Source organism: Corvus kubaryi, unplaced genomic scaffold, assembly GCF_017639235.1.
Source record: "Corvus kubaryi isolate FWS band 111438036 unplaced genomic scaffold, C.kubaryi_AGA036_p1.0 split1-65, whole genome shotgun sequence".
NCBI lineage: Eukaryota > Metazoa > Chordata > Aves > Passeriformes > Corvidae > Corvus > Corvus kubaryi.
In genome coordinates, this window is record NW_024582080.1 from 695,469 (window position 1) to 722,545 (window position 27,077).

Genomic DNA, 27,077 nt, shown 5'->3' on the forward strand with positions numbered 1-27,077 from the left:
TCCTCTCCTCCACCTCCTCAGCCGCCTAACAAGGGGACGGGGGCGGCAGTCGCGGCGAGGCAGCAGCGGGGGGGGGGTGACAAGGTAGGAGGCAGCCCGCGAAGCTCCGCCGGTCCGGGCTGCTTCTCGTCCTCTTTCTCCTGCGTGCGGGGCGCTGAGGACCGGCCATGGTGAAGGTGTCGTTCAACTCCGCGTTGGCGCAGAAGGAGGCGGCGAAGAAGGAGGAGGAGAACAGCCAGGTGCTGATCCTACCGCCGGACGCTAAGGTGAGAGCGGCGGGGGGACCGACCCTCCGGGGCCGGCCCGGCGGCGCTGGGCGCTCCGCTCCGCTCCGCTCGGCGGGGCCGGCCGGGGAGGGGAGCGCGGCGGGGACGATGCCGTGCTTTGTACGCCCCTTGCCCGCGGCGATGACCCGCGGGCCGGCCGGGGTAAGGCTGCGCAGCGGTGCGCCCCGCCGCCCCATCGGCTCGCGCTTCTAAAATGGCTGACAGGGAACGAGCTTCACGGCTCCGCTTCTCCCGACTCCGGGGATCTCTGTGGTGGTTCCCTTTTTCTGTTTGTTTGGTTGGGGGTTTTAACTGGGGTTTTGTTTCTGGGGTTTTTTTGTTAGCCCCTATAGCGCGTGGACTGCGGCCACCTCGGCTTTGAGGGCCGGCTGCGCGCCCGCTCCCGCAGCCCCCTCGCTGTGTTGGGCCGGCGGTGGGAGCTGGTTTGCGTGGAGAAGGCTGGTCGTGCCTCCTATTCCCCCCGCTGCCATCCCCCCCGGCCGCCCGGCGGGGTCCGGCCGGCTGCTGGCGAGCTCCCGGACCCCGGATGCTGCAGAGCAAGGGAGCGCTTGGAGGGTGAAGTTGGGGGTTCGGCCGCGCTTGTGCCGCAGCGTGTTCGCAGAGCCTGGTGGTTGTGTGGTACAGACAACTTCGCCTCGGAACTTGGGCTGGCTTAAATAAAGGAACAAAGAGCTGCCTCCCCCCCGCCCCAAAACAGCACCCAAACTCCAAGGCGCTGCTGTCGCCTCCCCTCTGCAAACAGCAACGAAGAACAAAACACCAGCGGCTTTTAAAGTTTTTGAAGTGCAGAACTGCCTAGAATATAAAGGTTTTTGGTTGCAATTTCTATGCTCCCGTAATCAAAACCAGTTTTTAATTAGGAGAAGTGTAATTTGCTCTAAGCTCTTTGGAAAGGGAATGAAAACTTGAAAAATGGCCCATTGCACATAAAGAGTGTCTTGCTGTTTTCATTTGCTTTCACGGTCTCTTGTGCATCAGGCCTCCGAATTACCAGATTGGCTCTTCAGAAGTGATAGTGTTCATTAATCTCCTAAATCTTTGTGATGAATTTCTGCCTAGGAGGACAGTAACTTTCAGTTTGTAGCTTGAAGTTGTGCCCTGGTGCAGGTTTTCCTGTGATTTTGATGGGGACAGGCTCTTCACCTGCAGAATCCATTGTCATTTCACAGGCAAGGGGGACCAGAAAGGTGTTTCTATCTTCCTGATACGGCAAGTGGTTAAATTTCACACTTCTACTGAGCATACTGCACTTCCAAGTAAAACTCTGACTAGAGTATTTAAGTCTCTAGAACGGTGTGCCACAACAGATGAGACAGTATTGTTACTCAGATTGCCTGCAATTATGGGAAATCCATTAAGTGCTCCGTGTTCCTAGAGGAGTGCCATTCTCTAGGAAGTAATCGCTTCTCCGAGCCCAGATTAAGGTGTAGAATTCCTTCCTGACAGCAGGTTTGATGGTCAGTTTGACACCAATCGCATAAGCAAGACAAACTGCATGTTCCAGAAAACGGGGTTTTCTTATTAACTTGGAATCCAGACCTGCCGTGGCTGATGTTTGTCTCCAGATAGCCTACCAAATTGGGCTTGTTTTTCTGCTGCTAAACAAACAAAATACATCTGGCTAGTTGTACACTGGGGAACAAATCCTCCTGACCCTGTCCAGATACTGACGGAAGCATGTCATTTGACTGTGATTTCCTTAATGCAGAGCTGTAAATTCTAGCAGCTGAGGATGACATACAAGATCTGCCTTAACTTTGCTTTCCTTGCCTAAAAATGAGACTTGTAAACATTTATTAACCGGGTCCAAAGGCGGTCTCACACTAGCTACTTAAAAGTTCTTGCGCTGTTGTCAGGGGATGAACACGTCTGAACGAAGCTTGAAACACTCTTAAAATAGCATGCCAGGAGGGGATGCTCAGTACAGATGCAAATTCCAAAAACAAACGAGCACTCTTGAGAGACAAGTCTCTGACATTCTCCTTGACACATTTCTATCTTTTATCAGCAGAACTGCAGACCTGCACCTAACAGTGTGCAAAATTCACTTGAGTAAGCTTTTTTGGAGCTTTTTTTTGTTTTAGAGCATAAATAAAAGCAGACCTGGTACAGTAGTGTTGTCTGTAGTTTTTGTAGAATAGGCTGTGCAATCCATGCAGGATTTACAGTAGTAAAACAAATAATGCCATGTAGCTCTAGAGGTATTGTGATTTTTCCAGTCTGAGAGCTTATTCTCAGATCTCGGGCGGGGGGGGGGGGAAAGGAGCTGAGGGCCCTTGTAAAATTTGATACCTTTGAGGTACATGCAAGATACACTCTTTGAACTTTGCCTTCTCTAATACAACTGCATTAGAAACAGATCTTCCCCCGCCCCTCCACAACTTCAATTGCCTATGCAGTTCTTTGGAGGAAAGGGGAAAAATAAACCACAACTGACAAATGTATTATTCATATCACATCGTTGTTGGAAAACCGTTAGCTTCAAGTGAGGTTTGAAGGCAGTGTGGGAATGTTTCTTGGAAGAGTGAATTCTGGTAGATTGAAAAAGGTCACATCTCCAAAACCGCATATATGGGACATTTGTTTTCCTCTCTCCTACATTGTTTCTGTAGGAAAATAAATAGATCTGGATCACAAGTGTAAACATGAAAAATATTACAACATTTTATGAAGCTTTCTTTTATGAACAAAGTCCTGGGAGGCATTCTGGACTGAAGTAAAGGGAAAACCCGAAGAATGGAAGAGGATCAGCAGAATTGCACTATAACAATTTTATTACCAAGAACTTAAAAATACTTGAGCTCAAGATATTGATAGTTGATATTAATGAATAAAGCCAAATACTCTGAAATATCCAGAAAATAAAAATTCATGGAATGAGCTTTTGGGCTAATTCTTTGACAGTCTTGTTCTGCTGCTTTTCCCAGCACAGTGCCTTGAAGACTGCCACTCTGCCATTGCAGGATTACTCTCAAATACATAATCTTCCAAGGACTTACTAAAGAGCATTTGCAGCTAAAATATGCTGATGATGCAGCATAGTAATACTCAGATCTTTCCAGAATGTGCACAGTAACCTCTGATGAAGATACTAATCGGAAATTAATCAGGGAAGGTAAGACAGGAAGATGCAAGAAGAGTAGGGGATGTGTCAATATGTCATGGAAACAACAGCTTAAAAAAGTGCTTTTGCAGAAGGCAATGGTCTTATGCTTTGGAGCACGTTACTTAAAAAGGAGTTGAAAAATCCGGAGTGCTAATCCTGTCTCTGCATAAATCATGGCTCAGTATTATGGCAGGTAGTGAAAGTGTCTCCATAATTACTGCAGGCAGCCATTACAACTCTGTTTCTGTTGTTGGGATGGTACTTCTATGCCATAATTCTTGGCCAAAATACAGAATACTCCTAGTGAAGGTTCTTAGACCACATTTCATTTTCCATTTTGCTCATTGTCTTTACAATAGGGTGTTTTACGACCCAGTTTCCCAACAAACAAACAATGTGTGGTATTTTAACATTTCTCCCTACAATAGATCTTTGGAGAGCCAAAGATGGTTCTGAGCATTGCTGAAGTCTTCAGACATTTTGTAAAGGCCATTCACTAGATTAAGCCCTCCCAAAAATCTTCATGCGCTCAGTGACTCAGGCTGTTGCTCCCTTCTGCCAGGTTCAGTGGCAACCTTTTAAAACTATTTTGTTTTTTCTGAGGTGCTCAAAAAAATGGTGCATCTTTACCACATCCAGATTTGTGCACAGAAGCTGTGGATTCACACGTATGTATTGAGGCTGACCTTTGGATAACTGCATGTGCAGAGAGTTCAGTGTGAAAGTGTAAATGTTAAGAATTTAAAAGCAGCAGCTTTCTGCATTTATTCATTATAGGAACATTATTACTTTGACCTTTAAAATTAACCTAATTTTTTCACTTTAGCTTAATCTTGCCAAAAGCATACTAAAATAGACATTTTTAACACAGAATGAAGGGATCTACCTATGAAATACTGTTGAGCAACAACTAATAAGCACTATTTTGCTGTGTAGAAAACCCCTCAGATTTTGTGCAATTGGTGTTGGATGTTTCTGAAACAAAGGCATTAACTTTACACGTTTTTTACATGTATATATGTTACTATATCCACTAATGAATAGTTACCCGCTTATTTTGTTGTCAGGAAAGCAGGTTTTCCCAGTTTATGGAATGTGTCTGTAGCTGGGTGGTTTAGGATTGTTTTGTTTGTTTTTCATTTCTTTTTTTCTTGCAGGAGTTCCCATATTTCCTTTATAGGCTTTCTCCAGCCAAATTTCTATAGGCCTTTCACCAGTTGCCGTTGGGAAAAGAGCAGTCTTTGTATTTTCCTCTATTTTCTGTGATGCAACTAGGTCATTAAACCAACCAGCTTCTGCTATCTGTCAGAACATTCTGGAGATTAAAACATGATTATTTAAAAGAGGACCAGAAGTAAAAAAACCTAACAAAGTGAATTTTTTCCCTCTTTTCCCAGACATTGCTAAAATTTTAATGAAAATCCACCAAACCATAGATTAAAACCCTCCAGTTTCGGGCACAAAGAGTACCCAGGGTTTGTTCTGTTACTTTATTTGACTTTATGGATACCCAAAAACATAAATTAGGGTAAATTGAGTTTTATTGAACAAAATTTATGTTGTTAATGAGGGACTCTTCCTAAGAAAAGAAGCCTTGTGACTGATATCTTCCCCTGCATCCTAATTTTACATTATGAATTTGTGCTACAGGTGAAATAGTGCCGTTTCCTGAAAATAAGGTAACCGTGGTCTTGAGACTTTCGGCTCCTAAAGCTATTCCTTAAAGGCTGCCAGCAATTGAGAGAATACTAAAAAACCAAGATCTCTAAAAGTTTGTGGTGCTCCTCTGACAATCTCTTGCTATTTTTGAGTGAGTTTAGGGATTTGGAATTGCAAAGTTCAAAATGTGGTCTGGAAGAGCTTGTGTCATCCCCATCCCCCAGCAGTGGACATGAACCTGTGGGACAGAGGAGTTCTGTCAGTGTTTCATATATCACTTCCTTTTCTGTCTCTCATAACTTCCCAACCTGAATAACAAATACAAAGTTTTGGTTGAGAAATACAACCATTTCCCAGAAGAATGATATTTAATATTTCAAACAGGATGTGTTCTGCCAGACCTTTGTGATAACTGCTTCGTCAGTTGTTTGTATCCTTCACGTTTTTGGCTGACTGAGCAAGAGCTGATGGCTGTACCATACAGCTCGTGTGAATTCAGTGCAGGGATGACTAGAGGGACAATGCAAATACTTCCTGCAGTTCTAAATAGTTTCTCTTTTAAGATTCCCAAACTCTCGCTTGGCTGAGACGCCTTGCCCTAAAAATGTATTTGGAGAACTTTTTTTTCCCCTTAATATCATCATGTGGAAAAGTCTGTAATTAGATGATGCTTTATTTAGTGCAGTATCTAGAAAAACCATCCTGCACTGTAATGTATCTTTATAGTAAATGTCATAAGTACTTCTCTTGTGTTCACTCCTGTCTTTCTGTGCTGCAATACTCTTTTTGATAAGCTTCAAGAAACTAGTTTAGATGTTAACATTGCGTGGTGGTATGAAGCATACCACTTAAACAGAGGCTGTTGGAGTGAAAGTTCTGTTGAAAGGGAAAGATCAAGTTAAATTGGTTCATTTCTGAAGATGTGGATCAGAATGAAATGCTGAGCTTTCCTGTGAAAATCATTTGAAAGAAAATTTTCTTGGAATCAGCAGTATTTTCAAGGGAAATGGTTTTGACTCATTCCATTATAATGAATATTTAATCCAACATATGAACATCTATTTCAAGAAAAGTTTAATTTCAAAATATAATGTTTATATACATTTTTATTCTTTTAAGTATTTTAATGAAATGTTTGCAGTTGCAAATGTAATCCAACAGTTGTGTTTTTATAGACTAATTTCTATTTTCAATTCTATTTTCTATTTTCAAACCTATTTTCTTTGTTATTTATGTAGGTTTTTTCCCCTTTTTTTCTTTTTCTTATCAGCATTTTAGGAAATATTGATGCTAATGGACTTTTGGGGGGGTATATAAGAATGGTAAGCATACTTACCTCCAGTAATATTTTCAGTTAACTGTTCTGCAGTTGTGATTTTGGAATATTTGTCAGCTTTATACTTGTTTTCTATGTAGTAGCTAGCATTTACAGGCATCTGATAGCACTTCACAAAAAGAAAACAGTCCTCTCTGTGACTCTCAAGAAATACCTTCAAAAGCAAATACTGCATTTTTCAGTCCTAGAAATTCTAAATGTTCTTTGTTCTGTATTTCCAAAAACATTATGACATATTTAAAATGTAACAACAGCTGGGATAAGTAATTATGTGTTTTGTTACTTATTGCACAGATTCCTTTTTTTTTCCTGTTTTTTTTCTCCCCATCCTTGCCTTATACTATGATTGACAAAGGTTAGCATTATCTGCTTTTAGTCTCCTGATCTGTATGAATAATACAACATTCATTTTCTTACTATTTATGTACTGCTTTTTATCCTCAGTGGAAATTACTTTGAATCTACAGATGAAAAGCATGCTAATTTATAAAATTCAGCTATCTGTCCTAATTTTACAGATGTGGTAAACCAAAGGAATGAGATAATTAATAAGATTGAGCTCTGCAATGAAGTCAGAAATGGTTTTGTGGCAGACATCACGTGATCTAGGCAGGGTTTGGGACACAACGGACATACAGAAAAGCACTAGGTCCTCTCCGAGTGATCCATGTGTCATCTGCAAGCAGGGGTCCTCTGTGCAACAGCTGTGCAAAATTCGTCATGACAAAATGCCAAAGTCATATTTGCCCAACAGTTATTATAGAGATCCTGGAAAAAATAAATTGGTATCTGGTTTGCCCTTTGCATATAGTGTCAGTGGGTGTGTGTGTGTACACAAATATTTTTACAAAGTTTATATGTTATTAAGTATGCAAAACATATAATTTCATATATATATATACACACATAAAAATAAAACCCACAGGCATTTTAAGAGCAGAGTTCGTTGAATGCAAATCCTTGGTTAATTTGTGGTTGTCTTTGTCCTAGGGTTCAGCAAACTCCTGCTTTGATGGCAGCTTTCTGCTCTTTTGTGGGTAGAATGACATGGTGGAATGACTGTGAAAAAAGAGCGTGCTGGGGAGATCATAACTGGGAGGGGTCAGTGATCTCTGGGGTGGATCTCACATAGTTGCTGAATCACTAAGGCCTATTTATTTATTTTAAAAGATAAAGCCTACACAGAGATAGAAAACCCTTGCATTTACACATTTGAAAATGCAGCAGCCTTTGCAGGGTGTGAGGCCAAACATGACTCTCGGAGGCTGCTGCACAGTGCAGTGAGTTGTCTTGCCTAAGGTTTGCAGTTTTGGGAAGCTCTCTTAGTGAGGTGTTTGAACACTGGCCAGCATCTGTGATCCTGCAGGGTGCGATGCTGCCAGGTGCTGGGCACTGGAGTGTGTGCTCCACTTCAGACTTTGAATAGTTTAATTGCACTGAAGCCCTTTAGTTTGTTACAAAGGTTTTGTCTAGAAAGAGGGTGTAATTAAACGTAAGCCTTTCAAGGTCAGCTCTCCTGTGCTGATACTCATAACTGCTACAATTAAATGCTATTCTGTATTTGCATATAGAATGGTTTCCACTCAGAGAGCTTTGCTTGCTGTACAGGTATTATGCATTCTAATTCACTAATACATTATTAGCAGGGTATATGTGTTTGGAGACAGGGCTGCCATTCCCAAGAGCCTCAACAGGCTACCGTAATGAGCTGAACAAAATCTCATGAGTTTCAGAAATAACAAATGCCAAGTCCTGTACCTGGAGCAGACTCATCCCAGCCATCAGGACACACAGGGGACCACCTAGCTGGGAAGCTGCTCTACTTGGGAAGGACCCAGGGCTTCTGGTGGACAGTCAGCTGGACACTAGTCACTGACATCACTGAAGGCTGAGAGCTTTCTGATCCAAAAAAAGACAGCAACAAACTGGTGCGAGTCCAGCAGGGGCCAGCACGGTAGTCAGATGCTGGAGGTTATGCCCTGTGAGGAGTGGCCAAGGGAGGGGGGCTTATTCAGCCCAGAGGTGAAAGTGCTGCAGGGAGGACTTCACAGCAGCCTCCCAGTACCTGGGGAGATGACTGAAAAGACAGTGGTCATAAATTGAAAAAGGAGAGCTTCTAACTGATAGAAGCAAAATATTTTTCAGTCTTGAGGAGAACTGAATGCTGTTGAGGAAGTTGTGCAGAGAAGCTTTGAAGTGTCAGTCTTAGCGGTTTTCAAACCTTGACTGGTCAAGAGCCCTGAGCAACCCTGACAGGCTTCAGAGTCCACCCTCCTTTGAAGCAGGACTACAGACCTCACAAATGGGTTTTGTGATGCTGGATTCTACTTTTGAGAGAAATTGAGACACAACAGCCTTTGTAACTTGCTTGAGATGACATACCATCTGTGGCTGAACTGGGAATAGAGTTATTAAATTCCGAGGCTCAGTGGTGCATATGTGCATGCTAATGAGATCTCTTGGGTGAAAGAGCCAATGCCGCTTGGGAAAATAGCCTTGAGAGAAATCTAGGTTAAATTCACATAGCGTTCTGTCATACTGATGTCTGAGAATCAGGCAGTCATAGGAAAAAAGAAATTTCATATATAAGAACAGAGAAGAGAGCAGGGTAAGGCAGAAACAGGAACTGGAACAATCAAGGTCAAAGAGATAATTTAGTATTGATCCATTTTAAGTGGAATAGGAACCTTCTAAGTTCCTGTTTTCAAACACTGATCTAATTCAGGATAAAGATGAGAGAAATACTGCATTAAAATTATAGATTGATTTAGTGTAGTTTTTATAAGTATGGTAGAATGCAACTCAGTTGTAAGTCAAAGAATAAAGGGTTTATTTTGGCAATGTTTTAAAATGAAACATTTTTCAAAATTGGACAGTTTAATGAAATGCCATGTTTGGTATGCTGTAACTATAAAGGGTGTGGTGGTTTTGTTTTCTGAAAGCAAAATGCATTCTGAAGAACGTCCCATATGACTTCGTAGGTTTGAAGGGTTTTGTTAAAAAAAAAAAAATCCCTCTTGCTGGATATCTGTTCAGGCTTTCCACCTGCATGTTTTGGTCTATGACTTGCAAACTTGCACCAGAACACTCTCTTTTCTTTAAGTATTTGAGAAAACTAAGTGTGGAATGCAGAACAAATTGCCATCATTCTAATTTATGAAAATCTATAGATAAATTCAGCAACATTAATATATTTTATAAATAAACCTGATTTCCACCACGAGCTTCCAGACATTTAGAGGCAAGACATTTTCCGAATGTTGTAGGTTTTGTTGAAGTTTTCATGTTGGGGAGCGAGGAGAAGGCAGAAGACTCATGAAACTCCAAAGCAAAGGAAATAAAGGATGTGTGGAGCTTTATTACTTGTCTAGCACAGACCCAGCACTCCTAGAAGTCTGGGGTTTTTTTCTTTAATGCAGCAAGTGGTTAGAGTTATTTGTGAGTCCTCAATGTATAGTGTTAGTGTTACTTAAAAACTGTAGATGTGTATCACAGAATGGCTGGCACTGGAGGTCATCTGGGCCAACTCCCCTGCTCTAGCAGGACCACCTGCAGCTGATTGCCTGAGACCATCTCCAGCCAGCTTCTGAGTATTTCCGAAGATGGAAGACTCCATGACCTCCCTGGGCAAACTGTGCCAGTGTTTGTGGTCATACAGCAGAAGAAGTGTTTCCTCATGTTCAGTAAGAGTGTAAGATGGTATTAAGATCCTGTGGTGCTAACATCTGTACAGAAAAAGACCCAGGAGGGCAATCCTTGTCCTGAGTGTTTACTGTGAAAATGCAGGCCAAGAGGCACAGGAGTGTTGTGCTGGTTGATGTGGCAGGCCAAAGTACAGAGCAGTTCTGTGGCCATAGCCCAGCTGCTCATCACCAGAGCATAGTGGTGAGTGGTATATCTTGGACAATGATGAAGGGAGGAAATGGAAATAAGGTGTGCCCAGTTACTCAGCACGTGGCGGATACCGGAGAGCTCTGCTTTGGGGTGGGGAAAGGTACAGGGGGCACAGACATAGGATAAGTGGCCAGAGAAAGAAGTTAGAAGATCTTGGAATTGGAGAGAGAAGAGGAACAATCTGGGGAACACAGTTAGACTAAAACAGTCAAATACAGTGTGTGGTTATTTGTACACTTGCTGTAGACAGCCTGGGACGAGGATAGCCAAAAGTGCATGTGAACGACCTGAAAAGAAGTCTTTGCCTGGTCTACAAATACCCATAGGCCATTTAAGTACCCTGTCACTTTCTAGTACATGTAAGACCAAAGCTAACAATGACAAATCTTAATGCTAGTCCAAAATTTAACCAAAGCAACAATTTGAATAGTTACTGGCTTTTTCCCTCTTTACCCATTGTTTTTAATTGTTGACTGCCATCAGGTTTTGCAGTCTCTTATCTCAGAAATGAAGGCAGTGTTTAGGTAAATCAGGATTACTCACACTGGTTAGGAGTTGCTGGATTACTCTTCAGGACACGCTTCTTTTGTTGTCCCTCTATCACGTAGCTGTGGATGAACTGCTGATTCATGTTCTTAACATTCACTTTACAGTTGTAATTTTGCTTTACTTCCTGCAGAAAATTTGAACTCTTCATGTTCTAACATGTTTCTCTCTTAAGTTTTATTTCCTGCTCCCCTACTCTTGCCTCTTTTCCAATTTTTGTTCTCTTTACACCTCTGTCTCTCCCAATACATGCAGCTGCAGCTACGTTCCTACCCACTAGCACTCATTCCACTTTTAGGATGATCTTGAGCTGGCTGCTTATACTAATGTTTTTATTCTGTTATAGTTACAATGTTTGAACAATTAAATAAGTCATTTGACAGACACCTTACGTTTTAATAAAACTCCCCCATTATTTCGTGAAAGGTAGCATTCAACTAATTAAAATGACCTTGAACTTCGAACTTGTAAAGCTCTTGGAATGCAGTTTCTTCGTACTTCTGGATTTCCTAGTGCTGTCTAAAAGATTTTGTATTTACAATACTATTTCAAAGACCATATACAGATATGAGAAATACAAGAAGAGGTTAATAGTACCAACTGCCTAATAGATAATTCTAATTGATTAATCTCCTTAGTTATTCAGGCTATGTTACTACAGCAAATGGCAGCAAAACTAAGGTCGTGTTTTCATGTTGTTCTTTAGGCAGAGAGCCTTTGGTCAGATGGACAAGTCCCTGCGCATTGTGACAGAACTGGCAGTGCTGACACTGAAGGGTTGTAATGTTCAGATACCAACTGTACATAAACAGCCATAGCTTGTTTTCTGGACAAGCAAGAAATCTCTGAAGCATCTATTGTATATAGAGTGGTTTTTTTTTTCAACTAGCAAGTTAAAAGATGATTGTACTTAAAATTTAAATTTAATTTTATCAGTAAGGATAAAGTTGCTGTTTTAGAGGCAGATTAGTATGATCTCCTTCCAGATTGGCAGCATCTGCCAAGTGAGGAGTCTTGCAAAAGCCTGCCTTAATTTCCCATCTGCAACAAGTAATAAGTAGAATATCAGGCTTGAAGCAGTCTTCAGGCAGGAATACCATCGAAGGAATGCAGAGCTCTTTCTAAATTAAATTCGTTTTAAATTTACTTTCTTTTGTGAGGATTTTCTACAGATGTCAGATTGACAAGTCAGAGCAGGCAAGCCTGACCAACAGAATTCAGTTTATACAGCCATTGGTCAGTATTTTATTTAAAGACTTTTTAGCCTCTCTCATTAAAAAACACTTCTAGGGAGTCATCATTAACTTCCTTTCTTCCTATTCTACTAATTAAAGCTGCAGTTGGTCAATATTTGCCTTCAGGAAGCTCAGTCTGTCCCACTGTGTTCTGTCCATCCCTGTGAGCTAAGTGGTATGCAGAGGACCTTGGAGGAAAACTGTTCTGAACAGCTTCCAGCCAGTTCTACCCACATTAACTGTAAGCTTTTATATATGTGTTTGTGTATATGTGTTAGATATTATTCTCACATGCATGATTATGGACATTTTGTGTATTATGCTGCAGACGTTTTTAGTAATACTTGTAATACTCAGTAATTCTCTGTGTCTGGTTTCTCTGTGGATCAAAAACTGTTCATTCTGAAAGACATTTCCCCCTCCCAAAATGATTTTTATTGCTGTAGTATCTGTTTTTAAATTTGGGACATTATCTTTTGCATAGCAGTCATACAGTATTCTGGACTTCTCACAGCATGTTGTCCATCATACCTGGTTTAGATAGGTGTGTCCTTAATTTCTGCAAAGGAACAACATCTGATGATCTTCTTACTCATTTTAATATGAACTAGACATGCCTTGTAAGTTTACAGACTGCTTTACTTTTATAATGTTAAAGCAATTATATTCCACTATGTACAAAAAGCCACAAGGGGAAAATCTAAGAATCTAAGTAATTACCAAGTCTAATTATACATATTTGTAGCTCAGTATTGGAGCTTCTTAGAATACATTTGTGATATTACCCCAAACATGAATTTGGCCGTTCTATAATTCAGCATTTACTTAAAGAAAAAAAAAGTAGCATTAAAATTGAGCTGAAAAGAGCAAGAGAATATATGGCCACTAGCCATTAATAACTGCTAGTGTTTGCAGGTTTAAGGGGTTATTAACTTTTTTTTTTAATCTACTGCAGAACAGTTAATGCTAATTGTCATAAAGATGTTCTTACTTCTTTTCACTGATTATAGAGGGAAATTTCTTGGTTAACAAAGTAGGTACCTAATTCATATGCAGCTAAAATTAAGTGATGTAAAGTGATGTTCTTTATGATCTTGTTAAGATCTCTCCATAGTTGAGAGGTGTTCTGGTAAACAGTTTGTGGTATCATGTGCCCATCTCAGAAGTGTTTCATGGTTTTAGTAAGGAGACAAAGAGCAGCTTTATATTCACTGCTATGGTCACTGATGAAGGGACCTGTACTGAAAACTGCAGTCATCTTGTCACTTCTTTGTGAGAAGACTCTAGATTTGAATCTTGCTAGTCTCAAATAATAGAGAATTTAATACTTGTTTTCTGTCTGAAAGGAAAATTGTTACTGCAGAGCTTGAAGCTATTCAGGTTGGGAAGTTCTGAACCATTTAATTTCAACACTGTAGGATTTAGTGTACAAGTGGCAGAGATGCTTCTGTTTCATGTCTTATCCATTGGAAATAGGCTAATCAAATGTTTTCCAATTAGAACAATCAGCTCATCAAGGGAAACAAGCTAGTTTTGGGCTTGCATCCAGTTCCTCCTAAGGCATTTCGCATCAGAGATGAGTTTTGTGGCATCACCTTAAGGCTGGGGATTCACAAGGGAGTTGAAAGCACATGGGGCAGGGATGAAGCAGAAGAGAGGAAAGAAAGGGACCAGGACAGTAATGATTAATTATTACCGCTCACAGAAGTAGAGAGGTGTCTTCTTAGAGGTCAGTCTTCACCTCAAATACGTAATGCTTTCTTTTTGTGAGATACCTCTGGCAGTGGAAAGCTGGCCTAGAGAAAAATTAGTCATTGAGGCTGCAGTGTCGTGTTGTGCTGTGGCTTCAGAAGCCAGCGCTGCTGCCTGGGAACAAAGTGCAGTTGTAACCATGTGGGGAGAAGCAAGCGCTAATTCAGCACTGTTCCTCTTAGTGGGGATCTGCCTTCACTTAATGGTTTTTTTTTCAGAACATGAGTCACCTGGAAACAGGGTGAGCATCCATTGTGCTTTATTCTCTTGCACTGTGGAGGGTCAGATTTATATAGCAAGGGAAGATTATTCTTTTGGGTCAATACAGCCCAAACTAAGCTGTCATGGCAACAATACAAAAGCTTAGAGAGCTTAGCCATGGGTCAGCTACAAATATGAGTATAATATGGCTTCAGTAAATTATTTATAATATTTTAATTTAAGCTGGTTTAAAACTGCTTGATAATATACTTAGTTTTCAAACTAGGAAATCAATTCTGTGTTCTCTTTCAATAGCATAAAATCTTTTCAGTGTTGTCAGTTTCAGGTTCTGCCTGTGCTGAGATGCCGTGCTTTCATTCATTCCCCTAAGCAAGAGCCTAAACTGGGCTTGAACTATTGCTCTGAATTTGGTGGGTTGTGTTTGGTAGGCTGGGGACAAATCAATGCAATAGGCAACTACAAATACAAAGTAGCTTAATATGCCACCACTAGGGACACCTTCAGAAATAATAATGATAGCCATTAGCTGGTGGTAAAGGATAAAAGAGCTGTATTAAACCTGTTGCTTACATCTGTCATCTCATATATCAAAGCAAAATTGTTTAAGGTGGAATACTGATAAACTTGTCCTTCAGGTTCCTCCTAGCATGGGAAAAGTGTAAAAGTTACTTTCATTTTTTTCTGATTATTTTTGTGGCATATGGAAAATTGATCTGACATTAACCCCCACTTCCAGGTAGGTGTTCATACTCTGTATGCCTTCTGCATCATTTCCCAGATGCATGTTTTCTTAGTCTTTCTGAACTTAAAAAATAATGAAAAAAATGGAAGAGGCAGTTAGTCTACTAATGGATAATTCTGGGTGAAGTTAAAAAGGTGTAGGGGGTAAATGCAGCACTAGGAAAGAATAAAGATACTCTTTATATTCTTCACTAGGGAATATTTTGATATTGTATCCGAAAGGCAGTTTGCTATTGCTTTTTCTGTCGTTAACTTGAAACAGTTTAAATGACAGCTATTATTAAACAGTTTCAATCGGGTGTCCTGTATGCTTTGAAATATCTAGGGAAATAGTTACCTAATGATACAGGGCAACATAAAAATAAAAATCCTTGGTTTACCTGGTTTAGATTTGTAATTGAGATGATTTATAGAAGAATCCACAGTGACTCTCAACCTGACCTGAGAGTTAATTAGATTAGCATGGGTATTATGTCCTATCCTCAGTCTTTGCAAAGAGCCAGGTTAAAAATCAGGCAGCTAGTAATCCTGTAATTTTTTACACTGAATTCCTTAAATAATTTGTATTCTAAAAGTGTTAAAAAGTTGTTTCTTGTCTTTATATTCTGCCTTTTCAGTCCACAGCAAATGTTTTTTTGCCAATTTCACTTTGCCTTGTAATGTATCCCAGAAATGTTGGTTTGAAGGGGCCTCTGGAAGTCATCTGCTGCAGCCTCCCTTTAGAAAGAGGATGGTTGCCAAAGGAAGATTAGCCGTGGCTTTCTCTAGTTGAGTCTTGAAAACCTCCAAAGATGGAGATTTCACAATCTGATTTACTGTGGTATTCAGCAAGGTAAAGTAAAATAAAATGTGTGAAATATCTTCAGTTTGACTCTAAATATTTCTGAATCAGATTTTGGCAGCTGTTGCCTGGCAAAGAAGCTGCATTGCCACTTCTGTATGAAAGATAATTGCAGTATACTGTAAAGGTGGATTTCACATCACTTAATTTTAGCTGCATATGAATTAGGTACCTACTTTGTTAACCAAGGAATTTCCCTCCGTAATCAGTGAAAAGAAGTAAGTCCCTCCAAAATGCTACTTATCCCTCTCTGGGATGGCTTAGTCATTCCCAGGAAGTGCCACTTTCTCCCACTATTTACAGGGAGGGTCCCCTTTCCATTTGGTGTCAGACTTGCTCAGATGGCTTCAGCCAGATAAGGGGAATTCCTTCCCTACTGGGTCAAGGCAGCTGGGGACTATACCCACAACTTTGTTCAAGTGGGGTATCATCTTAATTAGCAAATACAGCCAAAAGACCCAACCCAACAGGCAGAACACTGACTAGCAACTATGGCTGTCGAAGCCTTCTCAGGCGCTTCCCTCATGCTCTTCCTCAGCTTTCTGGTTTGGTGGTTTTTTGTTCATTTGGTCGTAATGATTTTACCCTGGTCCTCATTCTACATTACTGTTTTGTGGTTGCAAAAGGGTAATTAATTTCTTTGTATTTATTTGAATTCAGATGTTTTCCCAGGAAAACCTGGCTTGGAACAGGGTAGCTCAAAGTTGGATTTTTTTTTTTTTTTCTTTTTTTCTTTTTTTCTTTGGATATGAGTTATGCAAACACTTGGGGGAGGAAAGAGCATTGTAATGTGGCTGATAGAGGAAAGATTTTGCAAGCAGCGGTTTATTGCTTAGGATGCCTGTGGGGACTGCATGGTTATGCAAACTAGTGCCCTAAAGGGGAAACATCCTGTCATTCCTTTAGTATTACATGAACAGCAGATAGAGGCATGGCAAATGCTGTCTTAGAGCAGAAAGCTTCCTTAACAACAACTTACAAAGCATCTTTTTTTCATTCCCACTCTGCTGTTCTGCCAGCCAAGCTGTGGTAAAGGCTGTTTTGTTCTGATGGAACAAACATAGTAAAGGGTATATTTTGCTGCTCTTGTTACCTTTGATCATTTGTTGGTTCTTCAGGTTCACTTACATTGCATATACTAAGGTAAAAAAGAATCTGACCTTTCTGAGTTGACTTCCTTGCTCTGTTGTTGTTGCATGGAGGTTGCCTGAGAATGGGTATTTTTCTGCCTGCAACCTGTGAAGTGGCTCACTGTGTATTATTAGGTATCTCAGCAGATTTTGTTATATTTTTCTCTTAAGTCCACTGATTTAGTCAGTGACTGTGGCTTTAAAAGTGACTGATAGTACACGTTTTACTAAACCTCAACTAAAATAGACTTGTTTTAAACTTTACCAAATAAAGTAAGTTTCTAAACACTTGTTTATGCTGAAGTACATACAGCCTTTTCTGGTGGATGCAGTGTTTGTATTTGCTGGGCCTGAAGTATCTGCTCTCTTAACCTGCCTTGGGAACAGTGTGTTGAAGGTCTCTCTGATGCCTTGCAGGACCCTGAGGATGCTGTGCCTGTTGGACAGAGAAGGGCCTGGTGCTGGTGCATGTGCTTTGGATTGGCCTTTATGCTGGCTGGTGTGTTCCTGGGTGGTGCCTATCTGTACAAATATTTTGCATTCCAGGTAAGTCACATACTTGTTATGAGAGGGTTGTTTTTCTCTGTGGGAAGAGGAGCAACAGACTGTTCTTTTTGTGTTACATTTAGAAGAGGAACAACAGACTAAACCAAAGGAAGTAAACTATTTTTTCTTTCCAAAACTTCATGTTTTCTGAAGGCCAGAGTGTGGCCTTCTCTGAAGTTACCTATCAGCAGAGGAGGGCAGAAGTGAAGCTGACAAATAAAAGGGAGCAACACTTTTGAAAACCTCACTTTGCAGAGAAAAGATTGTATCTAAATAGGACTTGGGTTTAGGAGCCCCAGTGGTGTCCCAGATTTTTATCTGCTCTCTTTTCTCTCTTGCAGTGCCAAATACTGGAGGTGGATTAACCCCTTGAAAGCCTCCTTGTTTGATCCCAGGTTTCCTAACTCAGGTGGCACTGCTAATGTACAGGAAAGGGACTGCTTGTCAAAGCAACACAGTGACTCTCCTCTTCCCTAGCTTCCACAAGGATAAGAAATATGGGCCCTGCAGGGGACTTGGGAAAAGCACAGTCAGTGTGGTTTAAACATGCTCTGTCAAGTCTAATCCACATTGACAAGATCAGACCTCTAACAAAATGTATTTTCAGTCTTTTTAACAAATGGCACTGCTGCAAGAGGAGCTCTGTGAAGGCAGCAGTGCCGGGGAAATGGAGCATTTACCTGAAACATGGGGAATCTGAGTTAAATATTGTCTCCCTTGGGGGAAGTTGTCACTGGGCAGTGCTGTATGTGCTGGGCTGTTGCCCAAGTGGCTCAAGCACACCCTCCCTGCTGCAGAAGCTGCTGGGATTGCAAGATCACAGAACTAGAAAGGGAGAGGATAAGCCAAACATGAATCTCTCTAGCCCACTGGTTAGTGCACCTAATTATAAGGTAAAAATTCATGTTCTCTTCCCTGATAGCAGGATTGTTGCTTTTCCCCCATTTTAGTAGCTGCTAATGTGGAAAGCCAAGTGATTAAGCTTGAGAAATTCTAGCTGAACTTGCAGTTTGTAGTCTATTTGGCTATCACATTAACCAAATTTACAGGGGAGCAGTAGTGTTGCAAACGATGATGAGATGATGCGTAAACAGCACAGCTTATCCCGGTGGATTAACGAGCTGAGGAGCTGAAGGTCGGCTGCATTTCTAATGCACATTTCACCCATGCTTAGCGCTGGGTGCTCCACCTTTCACCTGCCAGTGAGATGGAGCTGAAAGTGCCATTTAATTCAAACCTGCGCTCCTTGTTTATGTGGCAGGTCTGCGTTAAAGGAAACATTCAGGAATTGAGCTAACATTGCACTGAAAACACATTTTCAATGTAAAATTTAAAATTGATGGCATGTGCATATGCATAAGTTCTTTATTTCTAAAACTATCTGGCCTGTAAATTTGGTATGTGACTTCCTGTGACTCAAAACTGTTTTACACTTCACTTAGGTAGCCTGCCATGTGTGCTGTGGCGAAAGGACACAAATTGCTTGTTTTAATTTCTCTTTTTACCTTTTTGTCTTTTAAAACTGTTTAAAAATTATTTTAGAAATTGACTTTCCAGACTCCTGAAGTCTTGTAAAACTAAGCAACTTCACAGAATAATTGAGTTTGGAAGGAAAGTTTTGAAGTCATCTAGTCCAACCCTCTGCTGCAAGCAGGACCAAATTTAGAGTTAGACTTGCTTTTTAAAGGTGATTTGGATGACCATTGAATGGTTTTAATGTTTTTATCATAATTTTGACTACAGTTAGATCATAATTTAATAATAATAATATGCATGCATATAGATGTAGGAACTTCATTATCTTTCTAAAAATACATGTAAGAATGGATTTTAAGAACCTCCTTACGGGATCCTGTTTTCCTTGAATTCAAGGGAAGAACTCCCTCTGGGGTGAGTGTAATTGAGGTTTTATCTGTGGTCCTGTTGTAGATAGCAGCTGGCTCCTACTGTGGTATACGAATCAAATTAAAGTCAAAAAATTTCATTTAATCTGACAAGTGTTTCTTCTCTTCATTGCTCTGAGAATATTACTTTTAAACTTCTACGTTACTAATCTTTTTGTTGCTGGGTTGTTTACTATTTTTAGCAGGGTGGTGTGTATTTCTGTGGAATAAAGTACATTGAAGATGGCTTAAGTTTACCTGAGCCTGGGGCAGAGGCTCAAAGTGCTCGCTACCACACAATTGAGCAAAATATTCAGATCCTGGAGGAGGAAGATGTTGAGTTTATCAGTGTGCCAGTCCCTGAATTTGCTGATAGCGATCCTGCTGATATCGTCCATGACTTCCACCGGGTAAGAAATATGTCTGAAGAAGTTGAAAGCATTTAAAACTTGAAAAATGTTCCCCCTCAGTCATCCTGATAAATATACTCCTTATTTATTATGGTGGGGGAAAGCAGAAGGGTGGAGGAGGCAGCAGAAATGTTTTGATCAGCAGCAGGCTGCAAGCAGTTATTAACCAGGCATGAAGTACAGCACGATACAGTCATCATCAGGTAGTGTGTAAACCACCATTTGCAAATACAGTTCTGTTTTTAGAAAGGGAAAGATCTTAGACCTACTTGCTTCCTTAGTATGAGGAAAGAGAATATTGTTCTTTCTCTGCTGAGTCCACTGGGCCAGAATTTGACCAACTGCTGTGGTGCCAAGGGAAATTTGGAAAGGGCTGTCATAGCTTTAACATCAGCTTGGAGCAGCTGATTGCATCTGATGTCACTGGGTGTGTTCAAGCACCCCCAGAGGTGCTCTCCTAGCATGGCTCAAAACCCCAAAGCAGCAGCAGAAAGGGAAGGACTGTGGAAGACAGCTCATTTTCCAGATGCCACAGGAAGCCAAAGTTTAATTTCTTTGTGCACCACAGGCTACTGCAATTCCTAGAGGCACTGAACTAGGGTTTCAAAACTGTGTCTTCCTTTTTTGGAGAAATAACCTTGATTGATAGGAATCATGGTAATGAATTTCTGTTAAGGCAGCTGTCAGGCCTACAGCTCTCAGTGTTAAGAGCAGCTGTAAAACAATTAGAAGCCTTCCTTTTCTCTATCAGCATGGTTGGAGCTGTCTGATGGTGATGAAATGTTGTACAGCTGGTTTTCAGGAAGCTAAATCTCTGTGAACATTTGAAGACTTCGCTGAACAGCTTTTTTTAAGCAAAGCTGAAAAAGAATAGGGAAGTGTCCTATTTTTTTATGCAAACTTCGGAGTTTAAAGTGCTATCTATCAAATATTCATAGCCAGATTTGGAGGAAAACATTGCTTGCTCAAGCTATGTAATTTAAATAATATTTCAGAATATATTTAGGGAGCTTCTGTTAAGAGTTAGAATAAAGACTCTAAAGAGAGAAAACTAGAAAATTAAAAAAGGAAAGCATCTAAGAAGCAAGTAAGAGCAGTATAATATTAGAAATTTACTTTTTGATTTAGTAAGTTAAAGGCTTTGCTCTAGAGGTCAGTGCAGGGGTCCTTCAACATAGGTACAGCACTTGCTCCACGTAATGAGATTAGCTGCACTGATGATTGCTGTCCTGGCGTTATTTTGACTGCTGGGCTCCTGGTGCTCAGTATTTTATATATGTCTGCAGCCTCAGAGCTTTCAGCAGCTAGAGATAATGTCTTCTTTAGCAAGAACAGGTGCAGTAAAACACAGCTCAGTGAACAGAGCTACAGGATTCATCAGGATAATTCCCTGAGCTTTTTATCAAGTAATGGCAAGTATTGCAGTTCAGGTACTGTATAAAGATAATTATTCAACTATGAATAATCATTAACCTTGCAATTCAGTAGTATTTTTGAAACTAAAACTACTTTTGTTGCATTATCTGTAGCAATATTTTTTTCCTTCTGTTTTTGTTCTTACAGCAGCATTTCCTCTTTAGACTATAACAAAATATAAAAGCATGAAGATTAGAGCAGGTTTTTGCCCTGTTGTTTTGAAATGCAGGCACTAGGCATAAATGAATGCTGTGCTTGTTTCCACAACAGCTCAGATGCACCTTTGTAGTTTCCTTGCTTAGTGCATTTGAGCTACGCATCACCTGCTGCCTTGCCCAAATCCCTGTCATAGATAGAAACTGTCATCAAGGCTGCCCTTTTTTTGTGCATTTCCCTGCCCTAAGATTGGGATTTGTTGGACAGGCTTTACAGTGAACAAAAGAAGAACAGCACAAGGCAATAGCAGTTCAGTAATGTCTGTCAATTTTCTGATGTTCTTTTTATTTTGATTAAAATAAATGTTTTGTCAACAGAGACTCACTGCCTATCTTGACCTTAGCCTGGATAAGTGCTATGTGATTCCTCTGAACACTTCAGTTGTTATGCCACCAAAAAATTTCCTGGAGCTGCTCATCAATATCAAGGTATGATTAAATCACAAGTAGTTTGTTTCTAAGACAGGAAAATATAAAAGTTTTTCTTTTTTTTTTCCCTTCTGCAGACCTCTGACATTCACACAAGGCATACGATTGCTAGAGGTCTTTTCAAAGAGAAAAAAAGTCTATAACCTACTTAGTTAATGATCTACAATCATGAAGGAATTACTAATTCAGAGGAAGGCAAAAAAACCCTGATTTTCTTCAGTGCTGTAAATTTGGCTGACAAAATCATGTAAATGTGGTGTAGCTGGACTATTTGAAAGTAGTCTGTGTGTTTTTTAATTTATAATCCATTGTGACTAAAGTTTCTACAAAGCATGTGTGCACTGGACTAAGACTGGTTAGCTGAGAGGCATGAAGTAGATAAGACTGGGAAATCCTTTTAACAGGGGCATTGGTCTCTAGGGTTGGCCCCCACTTCAATCCAGTGGCTTGAGGGTGTGCACTTCGCATAATGTATGCTTTTAATGCAGATGTAAATAGTATTTACCTTGGTTTTTGGCCTTTGGGTTTCTTCACAGAACAGCAAAACAGTCTAGGTGAGGAAGAGAGCTTATGAAATGTGACTTAAGACTTAGGGAGAATGTTTTAATATTTTACTGGGCTTTTGTAACTTTAGATCTGTTACGTCATCTTCGGGTTTGCATCTTTCAAAAAAGGCTTTGGAATTAGGACTCCAGGAACCATTTTAGCCATTTCTGAGTGGTTTGTATATATAAATAAATTTCATGTGAAAAGTTACCACAAGTAAGTCCTCTGCTGCTTTTTTGAGACTGGCTATTTAACCACACTTTCATTTCCTGTACATAAGGATTGTGTGGTGTCTGTAAAACTCAGTGACCCCCTTTTTTTTAACTTTGTCTGTGGTATTTTCTTTCCATTTTTAGATCACACAAATTTCACTATTAAAATCTGTTAATTTCCTAGTTTGTCATTAGTACTGAATCAAAATTGCTTGGTTTACAACTAAGAGGATAACCAGGCATCTCGCACTTAACTGAAAATCTGTGCAAAAGCAAAGAGTTTTGGTCATTGTGCCCAACAGTGGGTGCCCTAATTTTATGAGACATCTGTTTAATTCTCATTGTATTAACAAAAAGCTGTAGGCATTTGATGTCGCAGAAGATCAGGCTAAATATTTATAACTGGAATTTGGAAAACTATGCTGCAGATACACAAAGTGGGTAAATACTGTCCTGCAGTCACACTGGTTGTACGAGCAAAAAAATGTATGAAACTGATGTGCTAGTTTCATTAAAATGAGCTCTGAATACATACAGAGAGCATTTTATGAAAATGGAGGAGCTCTGGGCTGTTTTGGTGTTTAAGAAACACCATAATTTTAGCCTAAAGAACCACATTTCTATATATTGATACAGTTTGCTTCAATGTGCAGACATGAAAGGCCTCCATTGTTTCTTTGGGAAGCAAAACTGAAACCCAGATATATTTGCTCATCCACCTCGTTCCTGCTGCTGAGCCAACTGGCTAATTTTAACTGTACACAGTGCACAGGATGTCTCAAAGATGATGATATTTGTGGCTATGCTGGATCCCAGAGCTGGATAATTGCTGCTGCAGCAACTGGGCAGAGGAGATCTCTGCACTGAGTTTCCTCTCCTCCTGTCCCACCCAGGGAGGGCTGAGAAGGCTGGGTCTGGTCCGGGAGGTCCTGTGGTTTGGAGGGCATAAGCCCAGGAGTGTCCTTGCAGGCTGCCCCCCAAGTCCTCAGCACTGCTACCCACCCTGCCAGTGCCCTGCAGTACTGCTTTGCTCTGGCACTCCCTCAGGGCTCCCTCCTGAGATTTGAGAGACCAGGAGTTGAGATACAGTAATTTACAGAGATTTAATTACAAAATTATGAGTGGGATAATTTGGGAGAGTGATGTTTGCTAAGTTGTTACTTAAAAAAAATTGCTGTTGTTTTCCTCATAGTATATATTGAAGAAAATATTCGTGGTTTATTCATTCATGTAAAATTTAAAGTGAATTTTATACAGTCCTTTCTTTACTGAGAAGAATAGCATTTAATCAGCTTCTCAGCATGTCACTGGAGCTGAAAAGATGATCTTGTTTTGCAGTGGAAATTTCAAGTTGTTTATTGTCACTAAAAAATACAGAGATCTTTCACAACAGAAGCTGAATTTGTTTTGACAATAAGTGATCATTTTATTTTTAGGAAGCAAGGAGAACCTTCTTTACTGCTATAAATTAGAACCACTCTTAACAGGATTTCTTAATATTTTTAAAAATTGATGATTATTTAATAGTGGTGGTATTAGAAAACTGGCTCATAGCTAAATCTGTGCATCTTCAGTTATGTGCAGTGAGGTGTGCACAGAGCCAGATTCCTTCATCACTTCATCTCTGGCAAAATAATACTGGAGGGACTAGGGAGGGCTTGGGAAGCCTTTGCATGTCATCGTGGCTCTCCCCTTTTTCGGTGTATTGCCTTGAAACACCTGATTTCCCACCATGGCTTTGTAATACCTTTCCACATAAACAATTGTGGAAGTTGCCACAATAACTTACAGGTATGGGTGATCTCGTCTTGGCTTTGGCTGGAGAGCAGTTACCCATGTTGTGAATAAGTTCAAGGCTTCCCAACCCCATGGACTGCAGCCAGATTATACTGCAGCTGGCCTGCTTCATCAGCAGGAGTATCTGCACGTAGATCATGCTTCTGCCAACTCTTGCTTGGGAGTTGTTCCCGCTGAGGTCTGGTAGGCTGTTATTAATTAAGTGAAAACTTCGAGTGATAAGTGGAGAAGTGACCTGTGACAGTGGGTGCCCCTAGAAAAAAAACTTGCTGAAGACTGATGTTACTGTAGCAAGAGGACAGTGGGTGTTAGCATCAGTGAAGTTCTGTGACCTTTTTGAATATAACTGTTACATGTTTCTGTACTGAAGTTTGCACATTTAGAGTAGAAGTCTGTGGATAATACATATTTTGCAATAATTCAAAGATATGTTGAAGAAAAACATTGCGAAGTGTTTCTTTTGTACTTAGACCATGAAGAGATGGCTTTTGACAGAGCTGTTACATTTTTGTTCAACAGGCTGGAACATACTTGCCTCAGTCCTATTTGATTCATGAGCAGATGATTGTTACTGATCGCATTGAAAATGTGGATCAGCTGGGATTCTTTATCTACCGCCTCTGCCGCGGCAAGGAAACCTACAAACTACAGCGCAAAGAAGCCATGAAAGGTAAACACTCCTCCCGCGGTCTTGTGTGTTGGCAAAAACCTCAGTGATGCCTGAGTGTGTTCAAAGAAAAGACTCTAATTAAAGCTAGGGTCCCTTATTGCAGTAACAAGCCTCAGTGTGTCTGATATTTTCTTGTGTAGGTATGGAAATAAGTCATGTCCCGCTGCAAAAGTGCTCAAGACCCCAGTGAGCTACAAGTGCCAAAATGTGTGTGTGTGCATGGGTGTGTTTCCTGGAGCTCAGGCTTTCATTGATGCTCTTCTTCAATCTTGAACCCTAAACCACCCACCCCACCCCAAATCAAAGAAAAATGTTTAATACAGGAGAAGCTTTAGCCTTGTAGTCCAAGTACAGAATTGCAGGTTCTTCTTGTCATTAAAGCCATCTATACACTGTTCCATGTCTTCCTGTTTGTGTCAGTGAAATGTGAGTAAGAGCTGTCTTCACAGGAAAATTGTAGTGCTTGGTAGTTTTTCATGGAAAAATGGTTGAAAAACATTATTTGGAAGAGTCTTGAAAAGTTATTAAATACTGCCTTAAAATTTCAATTCAAATGTTACTCAGATTTGCTTTTAGGTAGTTTGGTTTTTTTGCTTTTTGGTTGGTTGATTTGTTGTTGTTTAATCAGCGTGTGGTGTGCAAGTACACACCAAAGCAGTTTAATTGCTTCTGTCATATTGTTAGATCTGACTGCTTGGGAAAACAAAGAGAAGAAATACATTTTATGAAAGCAGTTTAGAATGATGTTTGAAAATTAAAAGGTCTTAATAGCAAAATCCAATTAAAAATTCAGTATGTTTATCCTGTAGTAATAAATGATTGGCATAGGTAGGCAGTAAGCGTAAGTTTGCCTAAAATTTGGTTAAATTCTGTCTTTTTCTGATACCAAGATAATGTTTAAATACTACAAGTCCGTTCTTTTTTGTGTGTAGCAGTTAATTCTATTGCTGTTCCCTCCCTCACATCACCACAAGCATTTTTACAGACACACAGAGAGGGAGATTGGGAACTGATCTAGGTTGAAAGCTAGCCAGTGGGGGGTTTTGGCAGGTTGGTTTTCACTAAACCAGTACTTGGATTTGGTCCACCACACTTTCGGGATCATTCCCTGCTTATTGGGTTTTTTTATGTCTGAATGTGTGCCTGTGTGTGTTTCCTTGGATGGGAGAGGGGAAGTTGTGATTTCTGGCGACATCTTACCATAGCAAACATAAAACTTCCGTCTCTGATGTACCTCACCCCTTCTCCTCTTGACACTCTGTTCTTTACCAATACAACAGGAATTCAGAAGCGTGAAGCCATCAACTGCCGAAAGATTCGACACTTTGAGAACAAGTTTGCTATGGAAACACTCATCTGTGAACAGTAATGAGGAATAGTACTGTTACAGGAGACTTAAAAAGTACAGTATGACCCCACCCTTTGTATTGTGTGCAGTGATTATTTTTTAAACTCTTCTTTAATGTAAGTAGTGGACAGGGCTTTCTTGCTGAACACCTTCCATACTTGTCATCTCATGATACATATAAAATCAATACGTTTTAGTTTTCTCCTTATTTTCAGGTGTGGTGTTCTTCTTATATTTGAGTAGCAATTGTCAGACTTAGTTGCTAGTGCATTTCATGTGATGAATCTTGAATACTAGGAAGAAGAGGAAGTCTTTGAAATATCCACCAGTTTTTAAATAAGTGAAATTGAAAAACATTAATAATGTACAAATGGACTGCAAGAGCTACTTCTAACTGTAATATTACCTGCTATATAGTTTGTTACAGCATATAGACAAACCTGTATTTGACTATCCTAACCAAGTGCAATTTGTTTTGTTTTTAAAATATTGTCATATTTACCTTTTTGAGATTGATTTCTGACTTGATGTTTTAAAATGGCAAGTGTTTGCTGTAACAATCTTTTAGAAAATTAAGAAGTAACTTATGTTACTAACTTGTATATAATCCATGTATGTGCAATGGAAAATAAACCTTATAAACCTGTTTGTCTAAAAGTCTTGTGTTTTCTTCTGCTACTACTGGATTATTTTTAAGAGGAGAGGACTACAGTTAAAATTAATGCATTTTACTTGAATTGCTGTTTCTAAAGACAGAATAGATGGCTGAGAAATGAAATATGAACAGAGAAGCATGCTTTTCTGTCCCTTTTCATTTAAAGGCAATATTGTGCTGCTTGCTTAAATTCTGAATGGG

The 27,077-nt window shown here is 40.1% G+C and overlaps 1 protein-coding gene and 1 long non-coding RNA gene across 3 annotated transcripts; both read left to right on the forward strand.

Annotated features, from left to right (window-relative positions):
• ITM2B (integral membrane protein 2B) lies at positions 1 to 26,878 on the forward strand. 2 transcript variants are annotated; one of them, XM_042014147.1, is made up of 6 exons: positions 1 to 266; positions 17,167 to 17,295; positions 19,382 to 19,588; positions 21,538 to 21,648; positions 24,723 to 24,873; positions 26,154 to 26,878. In XM_042014147.1, the coding sequence occupies exons 1-6, from the start codon at positions 168 to 170 to the stop codon at positions 26,240 to 26,242; spliced, it is 786 nt and encodes a 261-aa protein (XP_041870081.1). In that variant the 5' UTR covers positions 1 to 167; the 3' UTR covers positions 26,243 to 26,878. The 2 variants fall into 2 exon arrangements, with proteins under 2 accessions (XP_041870081.1, XP_041870082.1); XM_042014148.1 differs by having other exon boundaries at positions 43 to 266; positions 19,385 to 19,588.
• On the forward strand, positions 286 to 16,461 carry LOC121657911. Its single transcript, XR_006013790.1, has 2 exons — positions 286 to 6,374; positions 12,163 to 16,461. It is a non-coding gene; the product is annotated as an uncharacterized LOC121657911 (long non-coding RNA).
• Positions 26,879 to 27,077: the final 199 nt, after the last annotated feature.